Source organism: Engystomops pustulosus, chromosome 1, assembly GCF_040894005.1.
Source record: "Engystomops pustulosus chromosome 1, aEngPut4.maternal, whole genome shotgun sequence".
Taxonomy (NCBI): Eukaryota; Metazoa; Chordata; class Amphibia; order Anura; family Leptodactylidae; genus Engystomops; species Engystomops pustulosus.
Genome location: NC_092411.1, coordinates 212,826,905 through 212,850,359, shown reverse-complemented (window position 1 = coordinate 212,850,359; position 23,455 = coordinate 212,826,905). Strand labels below are relative to the sequence as shown.

Genomic DNA, 23,455 nt, shown 5'->3' with positions numbered 1-23,455 from the left:
CAAACCTCCTGCTGCCGAGTTCCCCGTGCTACCCTATTTCCCCACTACTCCGAATTTTCTGGTCAAAACACAGGCACTCAGTAACTTTAACAGTGACCCACAATAGTCAGTTATTGGCTACAGCAATCACAATACCCTATGTTGAGATCTCCCTTCTATCTATCTAAACACTTAATCTATACTACATTGTGTCAACATTATCAACAAGCAATTGAGTTCCAGTTCTGAATGTAGCATTAAAACACCTCCCTATAAGATTGAGCAATGTAGGTTTTAAGATTCTTTGTAAAACCCAAATACATTGGCCTGGGGCCTGTATTAATCATTTTGTATGTAAATAAATCAATGTAACACAAGAAACATTTACATATGTCTCGAAAATGACAGGTATACAAAGCTACAGTAGAGGACCATGTTATGGCATGTCAATTTTTTTCTCTACCTGGGGAATATGCTCCAGAACTATAATATGGGTTGTTACAGAGGTCACCAGAAACATAAATTTGTCATCCTGATTTATATGAATATGCCTATTCATCCCACCATACAGGAAGATACTGATGACAGAATCTTACAATCATCGCTGTAATCAGAATCTATGTAAGGGTTATTTTGGCTGGAAATTTAATACATTATGCCTGTACTTCTAAGAGTGCATGGGTTTGATAGCTATAGGGTGATAGACAGCATTAGTGGGGTCTCCTAGATGTTAATGCTGGGAGTAGAGTTACCTACAGAGTTTATTAGGTAAGGTGGTGCTAACATACTTGCTGAACTTCTGATTTTCCATTTGTCATGGTGCTGATGAAGATGAGGTGGCGTTCTGATGGGTTGCAGCAAGTCAATGTTAAGAAAGCGCACACTTAATAAAGTTTTGTAATTGATATCTCAGCTCGGGGTCTTTCTGCTGCTCGTTACCTATTAAAGTTTGTCATATTGTTCAGACAGAGGTAATGATTAATTATCAGGAAGATGAAATAGCAGAGTCTGCTGCTGAAGTGTTTACGCAGGAACCCTAAGACTGCAAGACATATAATGCTGGAAGACAAGAGCTATGGTTTTAATTTCAGTCTTCCTTCAGTTTGTTCTTCACCTTTAGCAAGAAATCTAGTTTCTCTCTTTTCGGAAAGCTTCTACAAGCCAAGAGAAGTTAGACAAGAATTCTCAGAAACATTTCCCAGCTGGCTAACAATTGTGTCTGAGCATTTTCCTTCATTGACGGTTTCTTCCCTAACTTTCAATGAATGCTTTCCTTGTGGTAACACGATACGGCAATTATATATTATTCACGTGGGGGAAGCAAGGACGTAATACTTCAATATACTCGACCTACCCGTTTGTGTAGGAACAAAGCTTAGATGTTAGGCCCTTCTTCCGTATGTTACAAACATGCCAAAAATATATCAACTAAGAATCCAAGCAGACGGCTTTAGGGTTTTATATGATCACTGCCTGCTGCATGAAGATATCAATGTCGAAATCCAAACACGCAGTTATTATAAATTATAATGTTGTAAAATGTACTGAAAACATTATTTTTATATATAATATACTTAAAGACTTTCTTTTCTATTTTAATAGGTTATAGAGTTAGGTTATTGAAGATTTGTATACATTTGTCTATTTTGTTGGGTGCAAAAGTTTGGGTGCCTCTACAAAACAATGGGTATTAACATTAATAGCATAAATCCCCTGTTTGCAATATAGTGAATAAATAGTGAATAGTGAATAAACGTTTGATTATTTTGGATAGAATCCTTGAAGCCTTAGCGGTAACCAGATTGGAAATCTCAATTGTTTTAATATTCTATTGACTTTTATGCGACAAGCAACCGATCCCCCAACATCCATTATTATTAATCCCATTCTTCTATACATTCAGTAAGTTATATACAATTATGTTATATAAAATTATTCTCCATGGTTAAAACGTATTTGACTTTTCAACAAACTTTAGTCAAATGAGTAGCCCAGAGTCAGGCTTAGAGAACAAGGAAGCACTTTACCCTGATAAGAATTATTGTTTCATGTATTTAGTTGTACTACTATACTATTACTAATGCAAAATTGGTTAAAAAGTGAGCATACTTATTATTTATTTTACAGATATACCTTTTCCTAATTTTTTTTTTTTTTATCACCAAGGGAACCTGTCACCAGGAACATGCAGTGTAATTTCCTTGCATTATGTTATGAAGCAGGAGGAGCTGAATGCATGCTCTTTCTATGTTGAGTAGGCACTTCTATCGGTGATTGTCAGCTAGCTCTATATGCACAGTCAAAGAGGGAATGCTGTCAGTGAACGGTAAGTCTACACCACGACTACTCAATATAACACAAACTTGGACCCCCACAATCTTTCATAAAGGAAGTAAATGATCTATAGCAGTGATGGCGAACCTTTTAGAGACCGAGTGCCCAAACCACAACCAAAACCCACTTATTTACCCTGATGTGCCAACGTGCCATTTTAAGCAGCAACTTATTGCTACCTGTTCTCCCGCTTCTTTAATTGTATCGGTGAACTGAGGCCACCAATACAGTTGAAAGAAGGTGGGCAAATTCAGACTATCATTGTAGCTTCTCTCCAGGGTCTCTCTGTTTAGGAAGAATGGTTTTGTCCAGCTGGAGGACCACAAAGATAATGCAGTTCTATCAAAACCTTCTCACTTTTCAAGCAGTTCCAAACAGTCAATGAAGTGACACCCTAAAATAGCGCTGACAGCAGCATCTCAATAGTTGCCTAGGACTGCAGGAAGATTTAATGGATTTGGTCCTGTTTGGGGAACTCTGTCCTGGGCTGGTGGCCTGAGTGCCCACAGAAAGGGCTCCGAGTGCCACCTCTGGCACCAGTGCCATAGGTTCGCCATCACTGATCTATAGGATCAATTTATACTGTCCTAATGGACCTATTAATGTACAGTTATGTGCAGTATATTGGTTAGGATGATTAAACCTGAACATGCATATCTAAGTCTATGCTACATTTCTGCTTTCTATTTACCAGGTTATTAACCAGTATGTACAATAACGTTAACCTATTCAGCGAGTGAACAGTGGTCTGCTCTGTGTTACATTCTGGAGACAGCTCATGATTTCTAGAACTGCTGGCCCTCACTCCATTTTGTCTCTATTCCTCTGCGGTTAAACAGTAGCCACAACATTTTGGCTTTGTCTACAGCTTTAAGGAGCAAATCAGCTCACTATTCCTCTCCTTGTCAGCAAGGGGAGAGGTTTGCTTCTTGGCTCATATTTCAAAGTGATTTAGGCATTCAGCAGAACACTTTAGGGGATGCTGGATTTAACAGAGCCTTGAGTTGACAAATATCTTAAAGGGCCAAAAATGTCTCCTCTGTCACCAGCTTTTCTTTAAGGTAATATAAAGTAAAACGTATACATACGAGTAACATTTTTTACACTATTACCATTATTAGTTTTACATTATTACTTTAAATATTTATATTAACAGACATAAATGAAAACTCAGAAAAAAATCTATGATTGACGAATAAGGGATTGTTTTTAAAGAGCACCAGATTAGACTTTGGAATACGATAAATTCATTATAGATTGTAGTAAACTTGTATATGTCTGATAAATTTAATAAATAGAATTAACCATATGCTTAACTTTCTTTACATTCACTTCTAGGGGTGTTTCATCAGAATGGTCAGCACTGCTCTAGTTGCCCATGGCAACTAATCAGAACACAGCTTACATTTTTAAAACATCTATGGAAAAATTAAAGCCGAGATCTGATTGGTTGCCATGGGCAACCACTAGAACAGTTCTTCTCTCAGACACTTCTGATAAATCGCCCCCCAAAGTGGGGAACATTGGGGAATAATCCTTAGAGGGAATTGATCACTTGTGGTTAACTGGTCTCTTAGTATAACTGGCACATGGCAGTGTGGCTAGACAACTATATACATGGCCGTGCTCTAACCAGTGCCACTCCACTTCACGCATACTTGGCATGGATGTGGAGGTGGGGGAAAATGTACGGCAGTACAAGCCTGAATAAATTTCTACCCCTCACTAATGCTAAAGCAAGTCCAACTTTATGGCCACACTTCTGTAGGTTCTAAGCAGTTTTCTTCAAATGTCAATACCCTCTTACCATAACATTTTGGGAGATGTATTAATGTATTGGTCTTTAGACCAGTGTAGAATAGGACTAGACAGTTCTCTGTTGCTCCAGATTAACCATTGTGTCTGATGCTGGATGATTAATCAGGTGCAGTATAAGACTGGCAGGTTGTACTTTGCACCTCCTGTTAGTTGGTCTAGTTGGCTGCCCCACAATGTTGAATTTAATGGTGGGCTATTACCTGGCACGGCCACACCCTTTTTACAGAGGAAACGCCTCTTTTCCAGAGAAGTCGAAAAATAGCATAAAAATGGTCTAAAACTTTCAGATTACTACAGTTTTCTGGCGTAGACAGATTGAGACATCTTATTATTGTTACAGACAATAATAACTGTGAATCATATACTTAATTAAAAATTTTTCTTGTGAAAACAGAAGAAGGATGTTCTAACTGCATGGCACTACTCAGTATGCTTGACAATCACAAGTTATTTCTATTATTATCGATCCAGCTTGTCAACACAGGCATGCAATGAAGAGTGGTTGTGCTCTGGTTCAACAATAGTAAGCAAGTCCAATAGTGACAGAAGGAAAAAAACAGTAGACCAGCACTCACCAATGTTCACTTCCTTAATCCAGTTTTATTGACGCATACTTACAAAAACAAATTCATAGTGACGATTGCATACAGGGAGGGAAAGACGCAGGGACAGTTTCACACTGTTTCACGCTCGTGGCGCTTCATCTGGCTTGCTTGTGTGTTTTTGTAAAAACACTGGATCAAGGAAGTGAACATTGGTGAGTGCCAGTCTACTGTTTTTCCTCCTCCTAAATCTTTTCTTTACCTTCTCCCCATCAAGTCCTGGTGTGCCAGGATCTCCAGTGGAACCCTAAAGGAAAACAACAAAGTGATAATGTTTTTGCAAACTATTACAAACAAATACAGGTACAGATAAGAGTAATGTAAACATAATCATATATAGTTTATTGATTACACCATCTGTTAGACATTCTGTCTATATGCATAAAAGTAATGACCAATCTTTATTTATATAGCACCATCATATTTCGCAGCGCTTTACAAATCATAGAGGACATATACAAATATAATATTACATTACTGATCACAGTCATATGGCACAATAGGAGTGAGGGCCCTATTCGCAAGAGCTTACAGTCAATTAGGATGAAAGGGGTAATGCTAGAGGTATAAGAGTTTGTATATTTTTCCGCCATTCTTTATAAGGAAAAACAGTAAAATAATTTAATAAATAAAGATGCTATTTGAACCAGCCATCAGCCGCCATCTTATATACAGAGTCCAAAGTCAATGGGACTTCTAAATAGGAACTGTCTAGTTTGTAGCTACACTGTAATCATTAGTAACTAGCAAAATATATTAATACAGCAATAAAAACTGAAGCATCAACTTGTACTTTGTAACTTGCTTTTTTTTAAGGGCCAGAATTTTTTCCAAAATCGTGTTCAAGAAATTCTGGAGTTTATAGCTACTAAACGTTCAAATCAGAGATAATAGACGATACAGTAAGCAGCAGAATAAAAGGTGTTTCTTGTAAACCCCCTTGAAGATAAAGTATCTTCAAAAAGGTGAGGAACACATAACATTAATTTTGATAAGCTTCTATAAAAAATAGCTGGAATATGTCACACCTATCTAATGCTACACATTTTATTAGCATTTTTTTTAGGCAATGCACACTATTCCACAGATCATCTGTATTTGGATGCATGGGTTGGTAACCTTATATAAAGACTCCTCTATTTTGGAATTCAAAAGAGACTCCAACTGTATAATGAAACTAGCTGTAGCTCCCAGTGTTGCCCGGGATAGTAAATAACTGATTTTAGCTATAACAAAATAGAATGGGTTAACAAAAAATATTTTATGTGTATCTATCTCTCTCTTTGACTATCTCTGTGTCTCACTGTCTTTGTCTCGGACTGTCTCTATGACTGCATCTCGGTCTCTGGGCATCTCTGTCTCTGACTGTCTCAGTCTCTGATTATCACTGACAGTGACCGTCACCATCTCTGACCATTTCTGTCCTTAAGTGTCTTTGACTGTCTGTCTGTCTCTGGTTTTCTCTGACTGTCTCTGTCTGTCTCTAACTGTCTCTGTCTCCAGTTTTCTCTGTCTGTTTCTATCTCTGTATTTGTCTGTCTCTATCTCTAACTGCCTTTGCCTTTGACTGTCACTTTTTCCATGAGAAAATTTATCAGAAGTGTCTGAGAGCAGAACTATTCTAGTTGTCCATGGCTACCAATCAGAGCTCAAGTTTCATTTTCCCACAACTATTTATAAAATTACAGCTGATCTGATTGGTTTTCATGGGCAACTGGAACAGACATTTCTGTTAAATCTCCCCCTATCTCTGTATCCTTATCCATCTTACCTTACCTTACACATTAGCTATCTTATACTTATTGTCTATAGAAATCAATCAAAGCTCATATTAATGACATGTGTCAAAAAAGCAACCAATCACGGCTTATCTTCTAACTGCCAAAGTAGCAGCAAACATTGGCTACTATATGGTGGTTAGTAATTTTATTTTGGAAACTGTGGGGTCAAAATTTCAGTTCAAAATCTAGTCTATAGTGTTCCCTGAGTCACAGAGAGTGGCTTTGCAAAATTTGGTGAAAAGCGCGATGGTGCAGATTCCTTTAGCGGACATACATACTTACACACCAACTCATACACACAACTTTATTAGACTAGCTGTAGATCCCGGCATTTCCTGGGATAGTAAATAACTGCTCTTAGCTATAGCAAAATAGAATTGGTCAACAAAAATATTTCATATCTATCTATGTATCTACCTGTATGTCTCTCCCTACCCGTCTCTCACTCACTCTCCCTGCCCGCCTCTCACTCATTCTCCCTACCCGACTCTCACTCTCTCTCTACTTCTTGTCTCTCATTCACTCTCCCTGCCTGTCTCTCGCCCTCTCTCTGCCTCTATCTTACTCACTCTCCCTACCTGTCTCTCTGTCCCTTACTCTCCATGCCAGTCCTTCTCACTCACTCTCTCTCTACTAGTCTCTCTGTCACTCCTTCTCCATGCCCATCTCTGTCACTCACTCACTCTTCCTGCCTGTCTGTTTCTCTCTCACTCTCTATGTCTGTCTGTCTCTCACTCACTCTCTTTACCTGTCTGGTTTCTGTCTCTCACTCACTCTCTTTACCTGTCTGGTTTCTGTCTCTCACTCACTCTCTCTGCCTGTCTCTCTGTCGCTCATTCTCCTTGTTTCTGTCACTCCCTCTCCCTGCCTGTCTCTGTCACTCACTCACGCTCTCTGTTTCTTACACTCCCTCTCCCTGCCTCTGTCACTCTCCCTGCCCGTCTCTCTCTCACTCTCCCTGCCTGTCTCTCTGTCTCTATGCCTTTTAATCTTACCTTATACTTATTGCCTATAATAAGCAATCAAAGCTCAGAGTTCATATTAATGATCTGTGGCAAAATGTTAACCAATCAAGGTTCAGCTATCTGCCTCAGAAGGCAACAGATATATTGCAGTTAATAAGTTTATTTTAGAAAGCGTGGGGTGAAAATGTCAATTTAAAACCTAGTCTATGACGTTCCCTGAGTTTCAGAGAGCGGCTGTGCAATATTTGATGATTGTAAACACAAAGGTGCAGATTCCTTTAGCGGACATACATATATACACACATACACTCAGCTTTATATACAATATATTTTTTCTTGGATTACCATACAGTTGGTGTATAGCTACATCCCTTGTCTTAGAACATACTACTAGTTCACTTAAGATATTCATTTAAATTACAATAAAATTAAAATCAAGAACTAGGAGACATAAACTGGTGATCAAAATCTGAAAAAGGAATATAATTGTTTATTGCAAAGAAAAATTCTGTATGTGCCTCCAGGAATGAGGTCTGCAAGTAGCTGAAATCTCATTCTAAAAGTGGAAAGTAACTATATGGTCACATTACGTAACCAACTATTAAATCACAAGGCATGTAAGCTACAAAAAATACATTCATTTTGAGAAGACAGACGTATTTAAAAGCCTTTACCTATGTTCCTTCCATTAGCAGGTCTATGCATAATGTGATTTTACTGACCAGAGACTTGGCATGAAGATCCCGTCTGGCAGTATTCTACTACAGTAGCACATTGTAACCAGCCAATAAATTACTGCCATGGTGACAGGAGGTAAAGTTCCTCTCACCTCTTTACTTAGGCTTCTCTGCAACTATAACATGAATGATGAAAACACAAGTGAAGAGCTCAGGGAAAGACTGTCAGACTTACTTTCCCAAAATCTGCTGGGTCCCAGTACACATGGAGCTGTATACCAAAGAATACTAATGATCCTTTCTGTTAAATCCAATTAAGAAAATAATTGACTGAAGGCACTTTTACTATATAAATGGCCACTCACCAATGATTGCTAAGCTATTCTCTATTCTTTTAACCACTGTAATCAGTTATCCGTGCTGTAAACTGGACTTTATCAAACACACTTGTGAAACCAATTAAAATGATGTCAACCTGGAACAACCCAGTTCAGTTTTTTATATTAGGCTATAAAGGGGTTGTACAAAGGTTAGAAACAGTGGGCTAACAACAGCCCTACAGCTAGTTGTGTGTGGTATTACAGTTCAGCCTCATTTACGTCAATAGATCTTAAATGAAGTATCAGAGACCATCTGCCCAGATTGGGCTATTTTTATACTCTAAAAACCCTCTTATTAAAGGGGGATTCTCCCTTTGGAAGAAATCTGAGGGTGATGCATTGAATACATTGTAAAAACTTTATAATGTTTATTCATCCTGCAGAGTTGCAGAGTATTTGTCTATATTAAAGTGGCTGTCTATATAAATACAAGATCCGTTTTAATTATGTATTCTTATGTTATATCAAAGCAATGCAAGCAAAAGATATTGTGCCCTTCCCAAAAATTATAACTATGGGGCTATAGAATTTGGACCTGATACAGCATCCTTTAAAGATGTTCAGGACTTTTTGCTTGGTTTAGAGGTCTAGCAGTGATAAGTAAATGTGAATAGTAATTTTTTAGCATCAAGAAGGCAAATGTATCCTGGGACACTTGTAATGTAGGCCCCAATGGCTCCCTCAGATGTTCCTTTGAGATGGATTGCTGCTACAATACTCCTATTTCTACCTGCTCAAACCTCAAACATCTCCAACACTCTAGTTGTAGTTAGTACGCCATCCATACTGTAATCCTGACAAAGCCTTCTACTTGGGGACCCCATAGTTGGAAATTACATCAGGAAAGAGGGAGGCAAAACTGCATGATGGTGATACTTCCATTGAGTCTCATGCTAAATATATTGTAATGACAGTAGATACACAGTCGGCTTAGGCTCACAGCATCAAATTGATTCATCCTTTCCGGGCTAATATGATGTACTGCTAATGGATAGAGTTTTCTTTATATTTTTCCATATTTAAATAGGATATTGGTAGACTGTTAATGTTTTCTTACAAATATTTTTTGTATCCCATTAATAGTGCTATCAAATAAATCTTGGGCCTGCAACATCTGAGTATAGCAGACCTCATTAGTGCTGATGATACTGAAGGATAAGGAATACACGTACACAAGACAAATATAGCCAGGATATAAGTTTTCTACATTTCTTTACAGAAGCATCACTGGAAAAACTATTGGAACCGTTTAACCTCCAGTTTAGCAGACAAATTGAAAACAGCCTGCTCGGTGCAGCTTGAGGTTCCCATGATGGAGGAAATTAGAAATCTTAAGTCTCACATTAAACTGCAGCATTTTGGGAAAGCACACTTTATAGAGTACACTAACAGCCTGATTGTGGTCTACAGTAGCCATTCTTGAACAACCTTCCCTAGATCCAGTTTGGCGAAGTGAACAATAATGACTTCTGCAGCAGTTACAGTTTAGAATCTTACCTTTTGTCCAGGAGGCCCCATAGGACCCTAAAAAATAAATTTTATTTCATATATTGAAAAAAGTAAAATGCAAATGGTAATTTCTAATGCAAAACAACACAAAATACAATTGACATTTCATAGCAGCTTATTATAGCATAAATAAACATTCCTCCAGTGTATAACATATCTCCCATTACCCATATATGTACATTCTTACGTAGGTTTTGGTTAAGTTGCGCTCAGGGTACAGATCAATTTTTTTCTCATAGTTGCGAGTTTCTTAACTTTACCCATTACATACCTCCAGAAGGGAATGTTTAAATTAGAACACCTATTAAGGCTAATGGTCTTTTTTCATATCAACATGAAGGGACACAATGGTTTGTCCAGGCAACTATATGAGCATTATACATGGGTGCTATTCTACTCGCTGGATGGTTGTCTTGGCAACTTAACTACACATTGTTCACTTGTGTCTCTGCAAGCCCAAGGTCAGATCATGCAGAAGAATATTTCTGGACAATGCCTTTAGGGAAATCAAGACACTTTTGTGAACTGAAGTTGAGAAATATTATATTCATTCTGTTCATCCACCCATCCAGGAACACAAAAATAAAACATTGCACTCAAATTTGCATTATAATAAGCTCTTTAGCAGATTTCCTTTCAAAAGTGTCACATTTCACAAAAAAATTTCATTGAGGATCCTGAATTTATAGTAATATTTTTCAATGTATTTGAATAATATAATATTTCTCAATGTATTATTTAAATAAAGTTTTAACATCTGATATTAAGGTTGTGCAATTTTAACATAGTTCATATAGTGTATTTAAGATGTAATCTACACTGTACACACAACATGTTCAGTTTATTAAAGGGTTATATTCATCATAGACCTTTATAGGTTACCAGAAGGATATCTCTAGAACAGGGGTGCATGAATGAAGTGAACGGGGATGACTTCATATATGTGACAACCCATATAAGTGGATGGAGGGAACCATAGGGTTATTTATGACATCTCCCCAAAGATTTTGTGGTAACAATGCCATCACAATCTACCATCACAATCAAGAATGATTGAACATTCTTATAATGTTCTTACATTTGTTACTCATGGCCTCCTTCCTTCCAAAATCAATGTTTACTAGTATGCTAATGAAAGTATGAAGGGCTTCTGGGGCGTTACCAGCATATACTGTAGCTTCACAGGCTGTTACACTGTGCAGGAGCATTCCCCTTTCCAATGTTAAGATTACAGCAGGCAGAGGCAGGGAGGGGGAGTGTTGATAAATACATGGATTTTTAAAGAAGGGCAGTAAAAACACAGAAACATAAAATTGAAAAAAAAAAATTTCACCGGGAAGGGGTTAAAAGTTGATTTTAGAAAAAAGAAGGCTATGGATAACAATGATGATAGAACTACATAAACAATTACTGCACAACTAATGAACTGGTTTTTCCATAAATGTATATCTAAAATTGTTAGATTGTTTTTCCTATTAGGTTTCTAAATGATTTTTTAAATAACATAATTTAGAATGATTTTATGGTTATTCAAGTGAAATTTGTCCAAACAAAACCAGAAAACAACTAAAACTCAATGATTGATTTTCACACATTACTAAGATCAATCCATTTCTGTCCTCTCTGGTTAACAGTATTATTCACAAGAACCCTGTGTGGAATAAGATATTTCCAGGTCAATGTAAACGGAGGTGTACTAAAATAATAAAAAACATGTAATGAGGTTATGAATAGATTATTTTTACAAAATGGCCTCAAAAGAAGACCAATGATGTAGAGGAAAACCACTTCTGGTGGAAGTATCGTCCACACGGTAACACAACATAATTCATCCAAATAACTGGAAGTTTTGTAAGGTTGGGGCATCACTGTGGATCACAGAAAGGTTCCCTAGTCTTCTTTATCCCCTGGAAGGACATCAGAAACAACTTCATGTGGTTAAGGGTTGGGTTTGTTGGCATTGCATGAAAGATGAACGCATCCATTCATACATAAGAATTCCAATGCGGTTTCTTCATCTGTCCACTGCACTCTAGGACATGTTTGGAAGAAATCAGGAACTTCCCTACTGGTAAGTATTACTAGGAAGGGATATTCTATACACAGCACATGGATGGTAATAATACAGGAAATGCTTTGAGAAAAGCCGATAAAAGATGGCAGCAGATGGCATTCTCTCTAGCCAACTTTTTCAATTAACCAAGCCCTGCCAAAATGTAGTAGGATCTGATATAAAACTGCATTACTTACAAGTGACAGTAATTATATCACCTTTATATGATAAGGTGTCATGCTATTAAATGCCAGGGGTGGGAATTAAGGCATGAATAGTAACTTACACTGCATCCTTGTAGTTTATTGTGTTGGGAAAGGAATTAAATACTATAATTGCTAGAAAAGCTAGGTGAACATCTTGGAATTAAATTGATTTCTGCATTTATTACTAATAAAATGTAGTCCACAATCACATTATGCAATCAAAGAAAAATACAAGCTTACATTTAAACACACAATCAATGGAAAGAAATATAAAAATAAATTTTCCTGTATGAAAAAAAAGAAATTTTGACCTCTGATTTTTTTTAGCAGGAGGAGGAGCTGCATCATTAAAATTAAGCTAAACACCTTTAACTGACTTGAAAAATGAAGTTGAGGTTGCTGAATTGTAAGAAAAACATATTATCAATTAAAACCTAAAAAACTCTAATATCTTGCCAAAAGATAGACGTGAAATGCACCACAGTTATAAAAACAAGTAGAGCACAAAATAAAAAGGCTGTTAAAATATTATACAGTTGATGGAAGCTAAAAAAAATGATTTGGCCTTGTGTAAGCATGTTGAATGTGCAGAGCTATATGAAGCTTAACACCTCACAACCGAACGTAAAGCAATAAACAATAATACTTTCGTGTCTAACCATATGGTATCAGAACAGAAACTCAATCCATCATAATAATACCTTATACTTGACCTAAGAATTCTAAAAATATGTGGGATTTCCAAAGTGACAAATCACTACTAAAAATAAGAAGTTTTCACCTGGCATAGTAATGCAAAAAGTTTACCAAATTTACCAATAGAAGTAGACCACAGGACAGTTATGGGGCCACTGGGGTGTAGTGTTGTAGTATTTCACTGTAGAAACCTGTCCAAACCTGGTGACTTTGCTGCCTATGGACCCACAATAATACAAAAAATACCAAACTATGTAGAATTGGACCTAAATACAGGAAGTTAACAGCCCTTCGCACTCCGGTGCTCCTTCTCCATGGGTACCAATGACTAAAACCTATTCTTCCATCTGTTCAGTCAGTCAATAAGTGGTATCACTCCCTGCCCATCTGATTGGTATTGGAGGTGTAAAATAGTATATTTTATAATTCAGAAATAAAATGTTCAAACAGATCTATTGCCTTCACCGCTTTCATAGTTACACAGATTTACAACTAAGTCCTTACAAGTAAAAGATATACTTACAAGTAAGCCTTGTTCACCCGGGCTTCCTGGTTCTCCCTAAGAAGAGCAAGCATAAAAAGAGCGATATGACCATCTGAATTCTTTTTTTATGAAACCTGGCAATTCATTGGACATTGTAAATTGGAAACGATCTCCTCCAGACGTTTATTTAGCAGAACTACATCCATTCTTTACAATGGGTTTTAAAAATGACTTAACATTCTGCTGTGAGAACTACTAGCCAAACATCTATATTGTTATATAGGAAGTCGTGAATAGTTTACTGTCTACACACAAAGAACAATCATAAAACTTTCCACTTTCAGTCCAAAGGAAGAGAAAGCCTCAAATAATGTTTTTTGGGGAAAACTAAACCATATATGGTACATAACTCAAGTAAATTAAAATGTAACTTCAAATGAAACCAATATGTTTGGAAAAGATAATGCAGCAAATATTTGTTTGTATCTATCTCTATAATAAAAGTTAATAGTTTTTTTACTTATTTTTCACTGTTCATTTAATACAATTTTATATAGTACAGTAATTATATCTTATCCTTATTTTGCATTTTCAAAGAATTGTCATCAAGGTAAACAAGCAGATTTTTAATGTGGATAGATATTACTTGCATCATCAACACTCCCGTAAATAAAGGTGCACTAGAGTGAAATGTAGTGAATGACCATGTAATAATACAGGTATGTCTACAACAGTTCAGGTATGTATCACATTAAAATAAATCTGCCTTTATGATATTGTAGTGTTTTGTATTTAAAACACCACCAGATACTAATATTTCTCATAAACTTACAATTATGGACTATCTGCTGATCCTCAAGTATTTCTAAATTGAGTTATTAGATTTAGTATGTCAAAGTATTGTGTCCCTGCAAGGTTTCAACCCCCCGACATTCATTAGCGACCATGCAAGGATAACCTTAACTCTTAAATCAGGCTGTAAGTGTTAATAAAAAAATATTTTCTAGGAGTAATAACGGAAATGACCCAACACAAAGACCAGAGGAAAGTAAGATAGTGGAGGAAAGGAGATTTTGTCCTATTATGTATAATACAGAAACTAGAGAATTAGGGAGGATGTTTTACCCCACATTTTATGTAGAATAGAAATATAATTTTTTTTTCAATGTATTTTTTAATTTTTTTTAATAGAATTTAGTTCTATAACTTACTGGAACTCCAGATAATCCTCTTGGTCCATCTTTCCCGGTGTCACCTGGGGGACCTCTCGGACCTGGTGGTCCAGGGGGTCCTGGTGGGCCTGGTGGCCCTGCCTGTCCTTGATCACCCTTAATAACAAGCAGATAGTTAGAATATTTCAGCAAATAGATCCATTAGTAATGTCAGCATATGAGCATTACACAGGGTACCTTTACCTTAAAACTGAAGGAGAACCCAGAAAATACGGTACCATAAAATAAATTGTGAAAAAACATGATTTTTTTTCAATGCCATCATAAACTGTTTTAATTGCATCTTTGGGCGATAGACTAAACAAGGTACAGTAATGGCAAGCAGGGAATTTAAAAAGGTGGGATTCCAAGTTCACCTTTCACCCTTATAACTCTATTCAATGTTAATTCTACAGTTTTAACATACTGGACATATTATGAAAATCCTTAATCTGTAATCAAAGTAAAATGTCTGTACAGATTTGCCTATTCTGTATCTGATGCTTAGGGTTTTGGTAGTGGATGGACCTCTGAGCCCCTGCAATCCCACCTCTGCTTGCCTGAGGCATTGGAAAGCATGCATTGCGCAGGAATGCAATAGGATAGACAGAATTCAGCAGAGTAACAGAAGGCGAAGAGTCAACTGTAAAGACACATTCCAAGTATTCTATTAATTTATGGATCATGAAAAATATTCCTTTTACAAAAAAACCAAAATGTTCTATTAATGGCCTTTCATTAACAAGTCACAGATCAACATTTAAGGTGTTGACGAGAACTAGAAAAATGTGTCTTCTTTCTTCCAGAAATAGCATCACACCATGGGAAGTGTCTGGTACTACATATAAGCTCCACCTAAATAAATCGTGATGAGGTGCAACCCCACACATAACCTGTTGACAGGTGCGGCACTTTTTTTTAAAGAGAGAAGCAATGTTTTTCTGAACCTTTATTACTCACCAGATATTTGTACTAATCAAATATACTACCTGAGTCATAATGACATCATATATACATTTTTTAGACAAATCCCTTGATAAAAACAAAATCTCCTAAAACTATGTTGCACTACCTTAATCAGCCGGCGTTTTATGAGCTGCTGATCAGCAGAGAGAAAGCCGTGATTGATCTTAGGAAACACCATCTGATCAGTGAAGTGAAGTCAAAGGTTGTAGTTCAGAGATGAGAAAGTTGAAGGACAGACATCAGAAGGCCCGTAGAAAGAAATAGAGACATAAGCATTAGAAAAATAATGTACGGCAGAGTACACACTGGCAGCTTGAATTGACTGGGAACCTGTGCTTTATCCAATGACATATTTGGATTTTTGGTTTATTAATATTTTTTGGAATTTATGAGATATTGTTTTGGCTATACTTTATTCACTTATTTGGGTGCACAGATTCCCATAACAAAGTACCAGCAGTACTGTCCATGCAGTCAGAGGCTCCAGTCAGCAATAAGTGACACAATATCCTAACATATCATAAGAATATTCAAAGTTGGTGACTTTGGTGCTTCCAATAGATGTCTGATGTTTGTGAAAAGACAATTTACTAATTTTGCAGCTTTGGCAAGTTTGGTTCTTGTGATCACTGTTTATGCTGCTGGACTCCTGACTGGACACTGGCACGTCATCCACAAACCTTGACGGTGAGGATCTGATTACTATGGAGAGCGGCCATTGTGGGGTAGCCTGGCAAACCCTGGGGACACAATATAACATAGCACCAAAACAGAACACCACAAAAACACCACAAACACAGTTTACAGTGGATTATAAACAAAAAGTAAGTTGTTACAACCGTGAGGTTAATGGTAAATGGAGGACATACATGTGGGGAACTACACAGGTACTCCAATTGTACTTGCAAATCTTCTATGTGTTCGGGTTTAAAAAAAACCCACAATTAGGGTTTTCTATCCAGGAAGCTAAAGTCATTATTCATCTTGTTAATTACATGTAATGGAATGTGTGATTCAAGAATCAGTACTTCTCTCTTCTTTTACAATGTCATACATTTTGTATACATGTCTTGTGCATATGTGGCAGCAAAATCCACAAAAAACCCAGGACTTATGCACATGGCCAAGGAATAGAACCATGCACAGCTTCTTAGTACGGAGGAAAGCTGCCATGCAAGTTCTTTAAAGAAATTCTCCCCTGGAAACAATTGTGGTCATTTTTTAAAAGATTTTGTTCTTTTTCTCTTTTATATTTATTACTTTTTTGGCGAATGTGCATATTTGCCCCAAAATGTGCAACCTTTTTTCACTTGTTTAGCAAAGATAGCTGCGTAAGAATTTTTCAGTGTAGCGCCTGATACATTTTTAAATTCACAAATGTGGTGCACACCTGTGTACTGTGACATCCAATGCAGAGTGCTAAAAAATCTTCTTGCTCCATATAGAAACATGCAGGCCTGCATATATCATTTGCTTTCCGGGGAAGTTCATTTTTTTTTGTTTTTGTGCATTGTGTACCATATTGTGTGCCAAAATATGCTCAGCCGAGGCAACAGAAGCCTATGGGGAGCCGATGCAACATCCCCCAGCCTCTGCTGAGTGGATGCGTTGCTTAGCAGAAGGTAGGACGCCAGTGATCTCACTGTACATATAAGGACAATGACATCACCAGGGAAACAACCCTTATTTAGGCAGCAGCCAATTACTATAGTAAAATAATAAGGTGTAAACCCAGACTAATAAACATATTCTATACTATTTGTATAGTAAGTAAACTAATATATACTAATTGCATGATTATGTAGTAGTGAAGTATCACTATTGTTCTATACAACCAAACTGCAGGCAGTCTCCTACTTAAGAACTTAAGGTCCCAGACAGCAATGATCAGCTGTACGGTGTCCTGTAATGAAGCTTGATTGATAATCCTTGGTCCAGCAAAAAATTTAGAAAGTCTGATTGTCACTGGGGCAAAAATAATTTTTGTCTGGATCTACAATTATAAAATATACAGTTTCGACTTGTATACAAATTCAACATAAGAACAAACCTCCAGACCCTATCTTGTATGTAACCCGGGGACTGCCTGTATATATAAAATACAATACTATCTAATGAGCAGGCCACTACTGGTGCACTTAAAGGGGTTTCAGGACATTGGATATGTTGATATCCAATCTGTAGGACTTCAAACCCTGATACTGATTGAAACTCTACTGCTCATCTATGTTACTGAGTGTCAGTAGCGCATGCAGCCGCAAATAAATGTAATGACCTGTGACTGCTATACAATCATGATGACCGACCATGGGCTATACTTACATCAACTTATTGAAAAGGATTCTGAGAATAGGCTAACAATCAGATACTAATGTCCTTTCCTAAAATCATCTATATCAAAATCTCAGAAAACTTTTTATGTAAAATATACACTTCCCCAACTAGGACCAAAGGTGCTGCCAGTATGACCCAGTAAGTGCTTCAGTATGGCACCAACATATCTCCATGCCACCACCGAGCAATGTCACTTGTAGGCTATGATATCCATTGCTAAGCAACTGTCTGAACATTCATTACATGGTTATTCTCATAGAGTTATTAATTATGATGGCTAATTAGAAATGACAATGGGAAACAGAGATTCCCTGTGGACAAAATGTAATGAATAATAATTGCTTGTTAATAATCTCCGATCCCTCAGTCCTAATGCTCAGCATATTCCACCTGCCGCACTGAGATCTATAGGATTCAGATTGCGCTGAAGATACCTGAAGTAAAATGCTAAAGTTTTAGGATTTGTTCCATTTCATTGAGACCTTTTTCCCCTTTTTGCATTGCCCAGAGAGTTCCAGTGCATAAGGTTATGTGCTTGAAAAGAGCGAATGGCTACAAGGTCTGCCACCTGCTGCTTCCTCTGCACCTCCTTAGGTTACAGCCAGCTGCTGCTATTACACATAGGCTTCTGGCCAGGAGGAGTCTGACACTGGGTGGCAGTCCGTTCCCCACTTCTGGATCAAAATCACAGCAATTCTGCTGCTGCTCATTTTTTTCTTCTATTATGTTCTCAAATTAGGAAGCCAAAAAGTGATAATTCTTATACACTTTGTAGACATTGCTGGGAGTCATGGCACTCGGATAATAAAAACTGTATATGCCTCCAGATGATACAAGCAATTGGGGTAGACTTTTTTTTAAATTTCCTTAAAGGAAGCTGTTTTTGTAATCACTCTATCCTTCCAGCTCTACAACCATGCAACGCACAAGGTGAAAGGTCACTCTGAAGAAAGTTGGCAAGTTCATTCATAAGTGAGATGTATGGAGTCTCCGCACAACATCAGTCTGTCAAGACTGGAGAACTCTTCTCTGGATGACACTGGCTAATTCTATTAGTTCCAGCAGATTCAATGTGCATTACATGCTATTTATTGTTAATTACAGAATGTGACCCTTGTTCTTGCAGTAGTTATACATGAGATCAGTACGTGTCAGTTTGGAACAAGCTGCAGACTACTTGAGATTTATGAGTAAGGGACCATACGAAATGTGTAATTATAATGAAATGATGACATTCAATTATAGAAAGTACAGCAAAAAGGAACATGGAGCAGTGCACAGAGAACCTCTGATGTATATGTGCACCAACCATATTGCTTGTTGTAGAAGAGGTGACTAAGGGCAGGGATAGAATTTATGGGGAAATAATTTAGAAGAACCAGGATTGAGTTGTATGCTGTGAATGTACTATATTGTATTATTACAAAAAATTATCAGGTTGATATGGTCTAAGATGAATCAAATGAGAAACCACAGACAAAATATGGAATATTAATGATGTCTCACTACACAGAGCTAAACACATTGTGGAGAATTTATTAATTTATGAATTTATTAAGTGTAGGAGGTTTCTTCCATTGGTGTGTGGGGATATTTGCATGCCTTGTTCACCAGAAAACTGGCCCAGAAGGCTTAGTAAATCTCCCCCAATCTGTTTATCTCTTATCTACCTGCACAGGAACATATGTTCCCTAAAGCAGTTTTTGCACAGTATGCTATTTGCGGTGTATAAAGTCCACTAACACAACAATGACAGTGGAAAAGACAGCCAGTCGCACACATGGGACCGTAGGAACTAAAGCAGTAGATCATTTTATAGAAATTAATTTGTCCATGTGCTGGCCATTGAATCGATAGATGGAACACAATAAAAACCATCATCCGTGTGCATGTAGCTTGGTAATATATGATTGTACTTTCTTTAATGTCAATACACTTGCTATGTATATACTGTATGCACCTGCCTATATCATATCAATATGATTGTTATAGCGAGACCCAATCCAGTACAGTAACACTCCTTATTACCACATCAGAATATATAAGACTTACACTGCTTTAAAGAAAATCTAAAATCAAAATCCAGCATGATAAACCAGAGACAGTTACTCATTGATCCAGGCACCATAACTTATCTTTTTATATTTGTTAGCCATGGCCTCCTTCCTTCTAAAATCATGCTAACAAGCCAGAAGGGCTATGGGGGGAGGTGGGTGTTAGCTGAGCACCTCCATGCTGTAGCTTCACATGCTTTTATACTGTGCCGGAGCACTTCCCTCTTACACTTTCCCTGCTGCTGTGAGAAGTAACAGATGGAAGGGGATGTGAAACAGCATGTGAAGCTACAGCATGGGGGCTCTGGTACCACTCCCAAGGAGCCCTTCTGGTTAATCAGCATGATTTTAAAAGTTGATTTCAGAAGGAAGGAGTCCATGGATAACAAATATAAGAAGATTACCATAGTCAGAGTGCCTGGATCTGAGAGTAAGTTTTCTTGGTTTATCATTCTGGATTTTGATGGTAGATTTCCCATGTGATTTCCCCTGTGAAAATTAAGGAGATAAAATCTAGCATGACTTAACACACAACTGCGGGCAGTGACAGAGCGCTAGGACTTTTAAATTCACTGTCTAGTAATGTGTTTTGTGACATAAAAAGAGAATAAGAATTCTTTATGGTCAGGGACTTCAGCCTGGGTGAAAAAGACAAATCATGATCTCCAATGACTCCTGCAGGACAAACCACAATAGTACAATGTTCATCAAAGTATAAAGTAACAGGAAGCTTCTCAACTAATAGAAGGTGGCTCATGAAGTATTAACTGTTCTAGCAGAGGGAGATATCTGCTAAAGCACTCAGCTCACTGAGGTTAAGATAATACTGTAAACTCCTGGACACTCTCCTTATTTTTTGGTAAATGAATTCCTTCTGGACAAAACATTTGTAAGATGTTATCTGCTACTCTGCAGTCCCAGCTGGTAGGTAACTTATTCTGAAAACACAGCAAGGACAAAATCGATGTATGAAAATGTCCTGAGAGGTCTATTACCACAGCAATAAGACACCAAGACTAATTAAATACCAGCTGTTGACTGAGGAGTCCAAGACATAAAAAATATTAATATATCATTAATTTCATGCTGAGTAACATTTATGTTTCAGGCTCTTGAGTGCGATGTCTGTGCTGCATCGCAAAGAATGCAAAGCAAGTGAAAAGTGAGGTCGCCATAAAGCTTCATTGTTGTGGATCCATTTTTTTCTACCTATTATAAGAGACTGGATAGCTGTATATGAAAATACTTTAAATACTATTATTTATTCCTGCACCCACCCTCATTTTTGTACATATAACCCGAGACATAATGTTGGAGATTCCTATACAGACTGATTTTATTAGATGGAGATGCATCTAAGGGCTTATTCATACATCGTTTTTTTTTTCGCAGTATGCTATTTTCTATCTGTTTTCTAATGTCAGTTTTGTTCTCTGGATCTGTGGACATGCTAAATTTTAGAGCATGTCCAACTTTTTTTAGGTTTGCGGATCATGGACGACAATAGAAGCCTATGGATCTGCAAAAAATAATGATGTGCAGTCACATTTTGCAAATGTGGAAGAAAATGGAACAACTGAAACCATACAGAACTACAAAATAAATGGATCCAATTTTAAGAAACACGCAACTGACGCTCCTGTGTTAATAAGTCCTGATTCTGTGAGAGGCACCTGCCACATGTCCATGTGCCATAACCCCAAATTGGGGCTATAATTTATACCAGGTTCATAAATATTGGTAAATTTGTTTGGTTGCATTTGAATGGCCATATTGCCCACTGTACCATGCCAGAGGCACCAGGCCACGCTGGCAAAGATGTCATTGTCAGACATTTTGGATTTACAGCGTAGTCGCCCAGCTACCTATGGAGGGCGGTGGCGTGAGGAGCACTGACCCCTCCACCTGCATTTGCACGTATGCTATGCCCTGGTGAGCACACAGCCACATGCAGGGGACCTTACTCGAGAAAATTCAGGGACAAAAATTGAGGGGATAATAAATTCCTCTGTGGATCAGCAGATCTTTGAAGCGCAGTCACATTTTTAGGGGGGAATCACACTATCCATGATCTGCCCGTGATCATGGACCTTGCACATATCGAGGATGCAATAAGTTCCTGCTTCGATTAATATAGTTACACATGTGTTTCCAGACACTCCATTTATTCATGGAGTACAGGGAACACCCATTTTCTCTGGGAAGGCCACCACTGATCAACAAGTTCTCTATCCTGTAGATTGGGGGCAACTTGGAGCAACTGCAAAATGGAGAAATACTCCATTTAGTAACTTAAACAAATATAACATTAGGTGCTCTAGTGTGCTTCTAACCTTATATAGTTATTCCGTCTGCTTTGAAATCTAAGGTAGAATTTATATTTCCTGGCAATTCATTGAGCTTTTCCCAAAGTGTTCCTTTAATAAGACAAGTAATATCTGTCGAATGTATGCCAAAATATCTGCATGCTGATTTTTCTAACCAATATACCCCAATTTATGAGAACAATATTAGCAAAAGATTAACTTCACTTTCTATTTTATGTAAAGAATAGTTTTTATCATTGTGTACTGTAATACATGGATTGAATTCTTTTGTGTATATTCCTTATTTCCCAGATTTATATTTTTAATTTATTGCAGATACTTCTGCTGTGTGTGCTAACATGGGATTTGATGAGGAGGGATATTTATATTTAATGATAAAAAGAAATTGCTAGGGACAGTGTAAAATGTCAGGCAGCGCATTGTAAAACAAGAGAGAAGTTTAAAGTTTATGTATTTATGCAGGTAACTGGAAAGTCAATAGATATAAAATGTAAATAGCGGTCTATCCTGGGAATATATACACATCTAGCACACATGGAGTAGGAACATTGATTACAATACACACACTGTGAAATCTGGATTTCAATATTACTGCTGAGAGATTGCTTCTAATGAGAGGATTATTCGCAGTTGCCATCTCAGCGTGAATAACAAAATCCCGATTACACTGCATGACATCACATATATTATTTATACCATAGGGGTGCACTTGCCACAGATATAAAACACATCATTTTGGGACAACAGTCTATTCTCTTTTCATTTTAATTAAGGAGCTCAATTTATAAATTATGCCATTGCCGTTTATGGAACAAATCACACCTAATTGCTCTCCCTTATATTTGCCTGGGAGATAGGATGAAATATAAAGAATGTCCTGCTTTTAAAAGGCAGTATCAGAGAGAAAACTCTATGATCCATACCATTAGCAACATATTTTACAAGGCCTATGGTATCAATAATAAATTACTATATATAAAAACATATTACAATAATATTACATCGTTAGTATACAACAAGACACAAGGTTAGAAGTGGAATGCTCCCGTTCGTTGTCATTTGGTAGTTATCCCACTATA

The 23,455-nt window shown here is 37.3% G+C and overlaps 1 protein-coding gene across 1 annotated transcript in view; it reads right to left on the bottom strand.

Annotated features, from left to right (window-relative positions):
- The window catches only part of COL25A1 (collagen type XXV alpha 1 chain), a 311,581-nt gene that overhangs the window by 88,597 nt on the left and 199,529 nt on the right, over window positions 1-23,455 (bottom strand). Inside the window, exons 8-12 of the mRNA XM_072119318.1 lie at window positions 15,768-15,839; window positions 14,696-14,812; window positions 13,524-13,559; window positions 10,034-10,060; window positions 4,936-4,980 (exon numbers count right to left, since the gene is read on the bottom strand). Coding sequence (XP_071975419.1) covers window positions 4,936-4,980; window positions 10,034-10,060; window positions 13,524-13,559; window positions 14,696-14,812; window positions 15,768-15,839 — 297 coding nt within the window. The remainder of the gene's footprint in view (window positions 1-4,935; window positions 4,981-10,033; window positions 10,061-13,523; window positions 13,560-14,695; window positions 14,813-15,767; window positions 15,840-23,455) is intronic.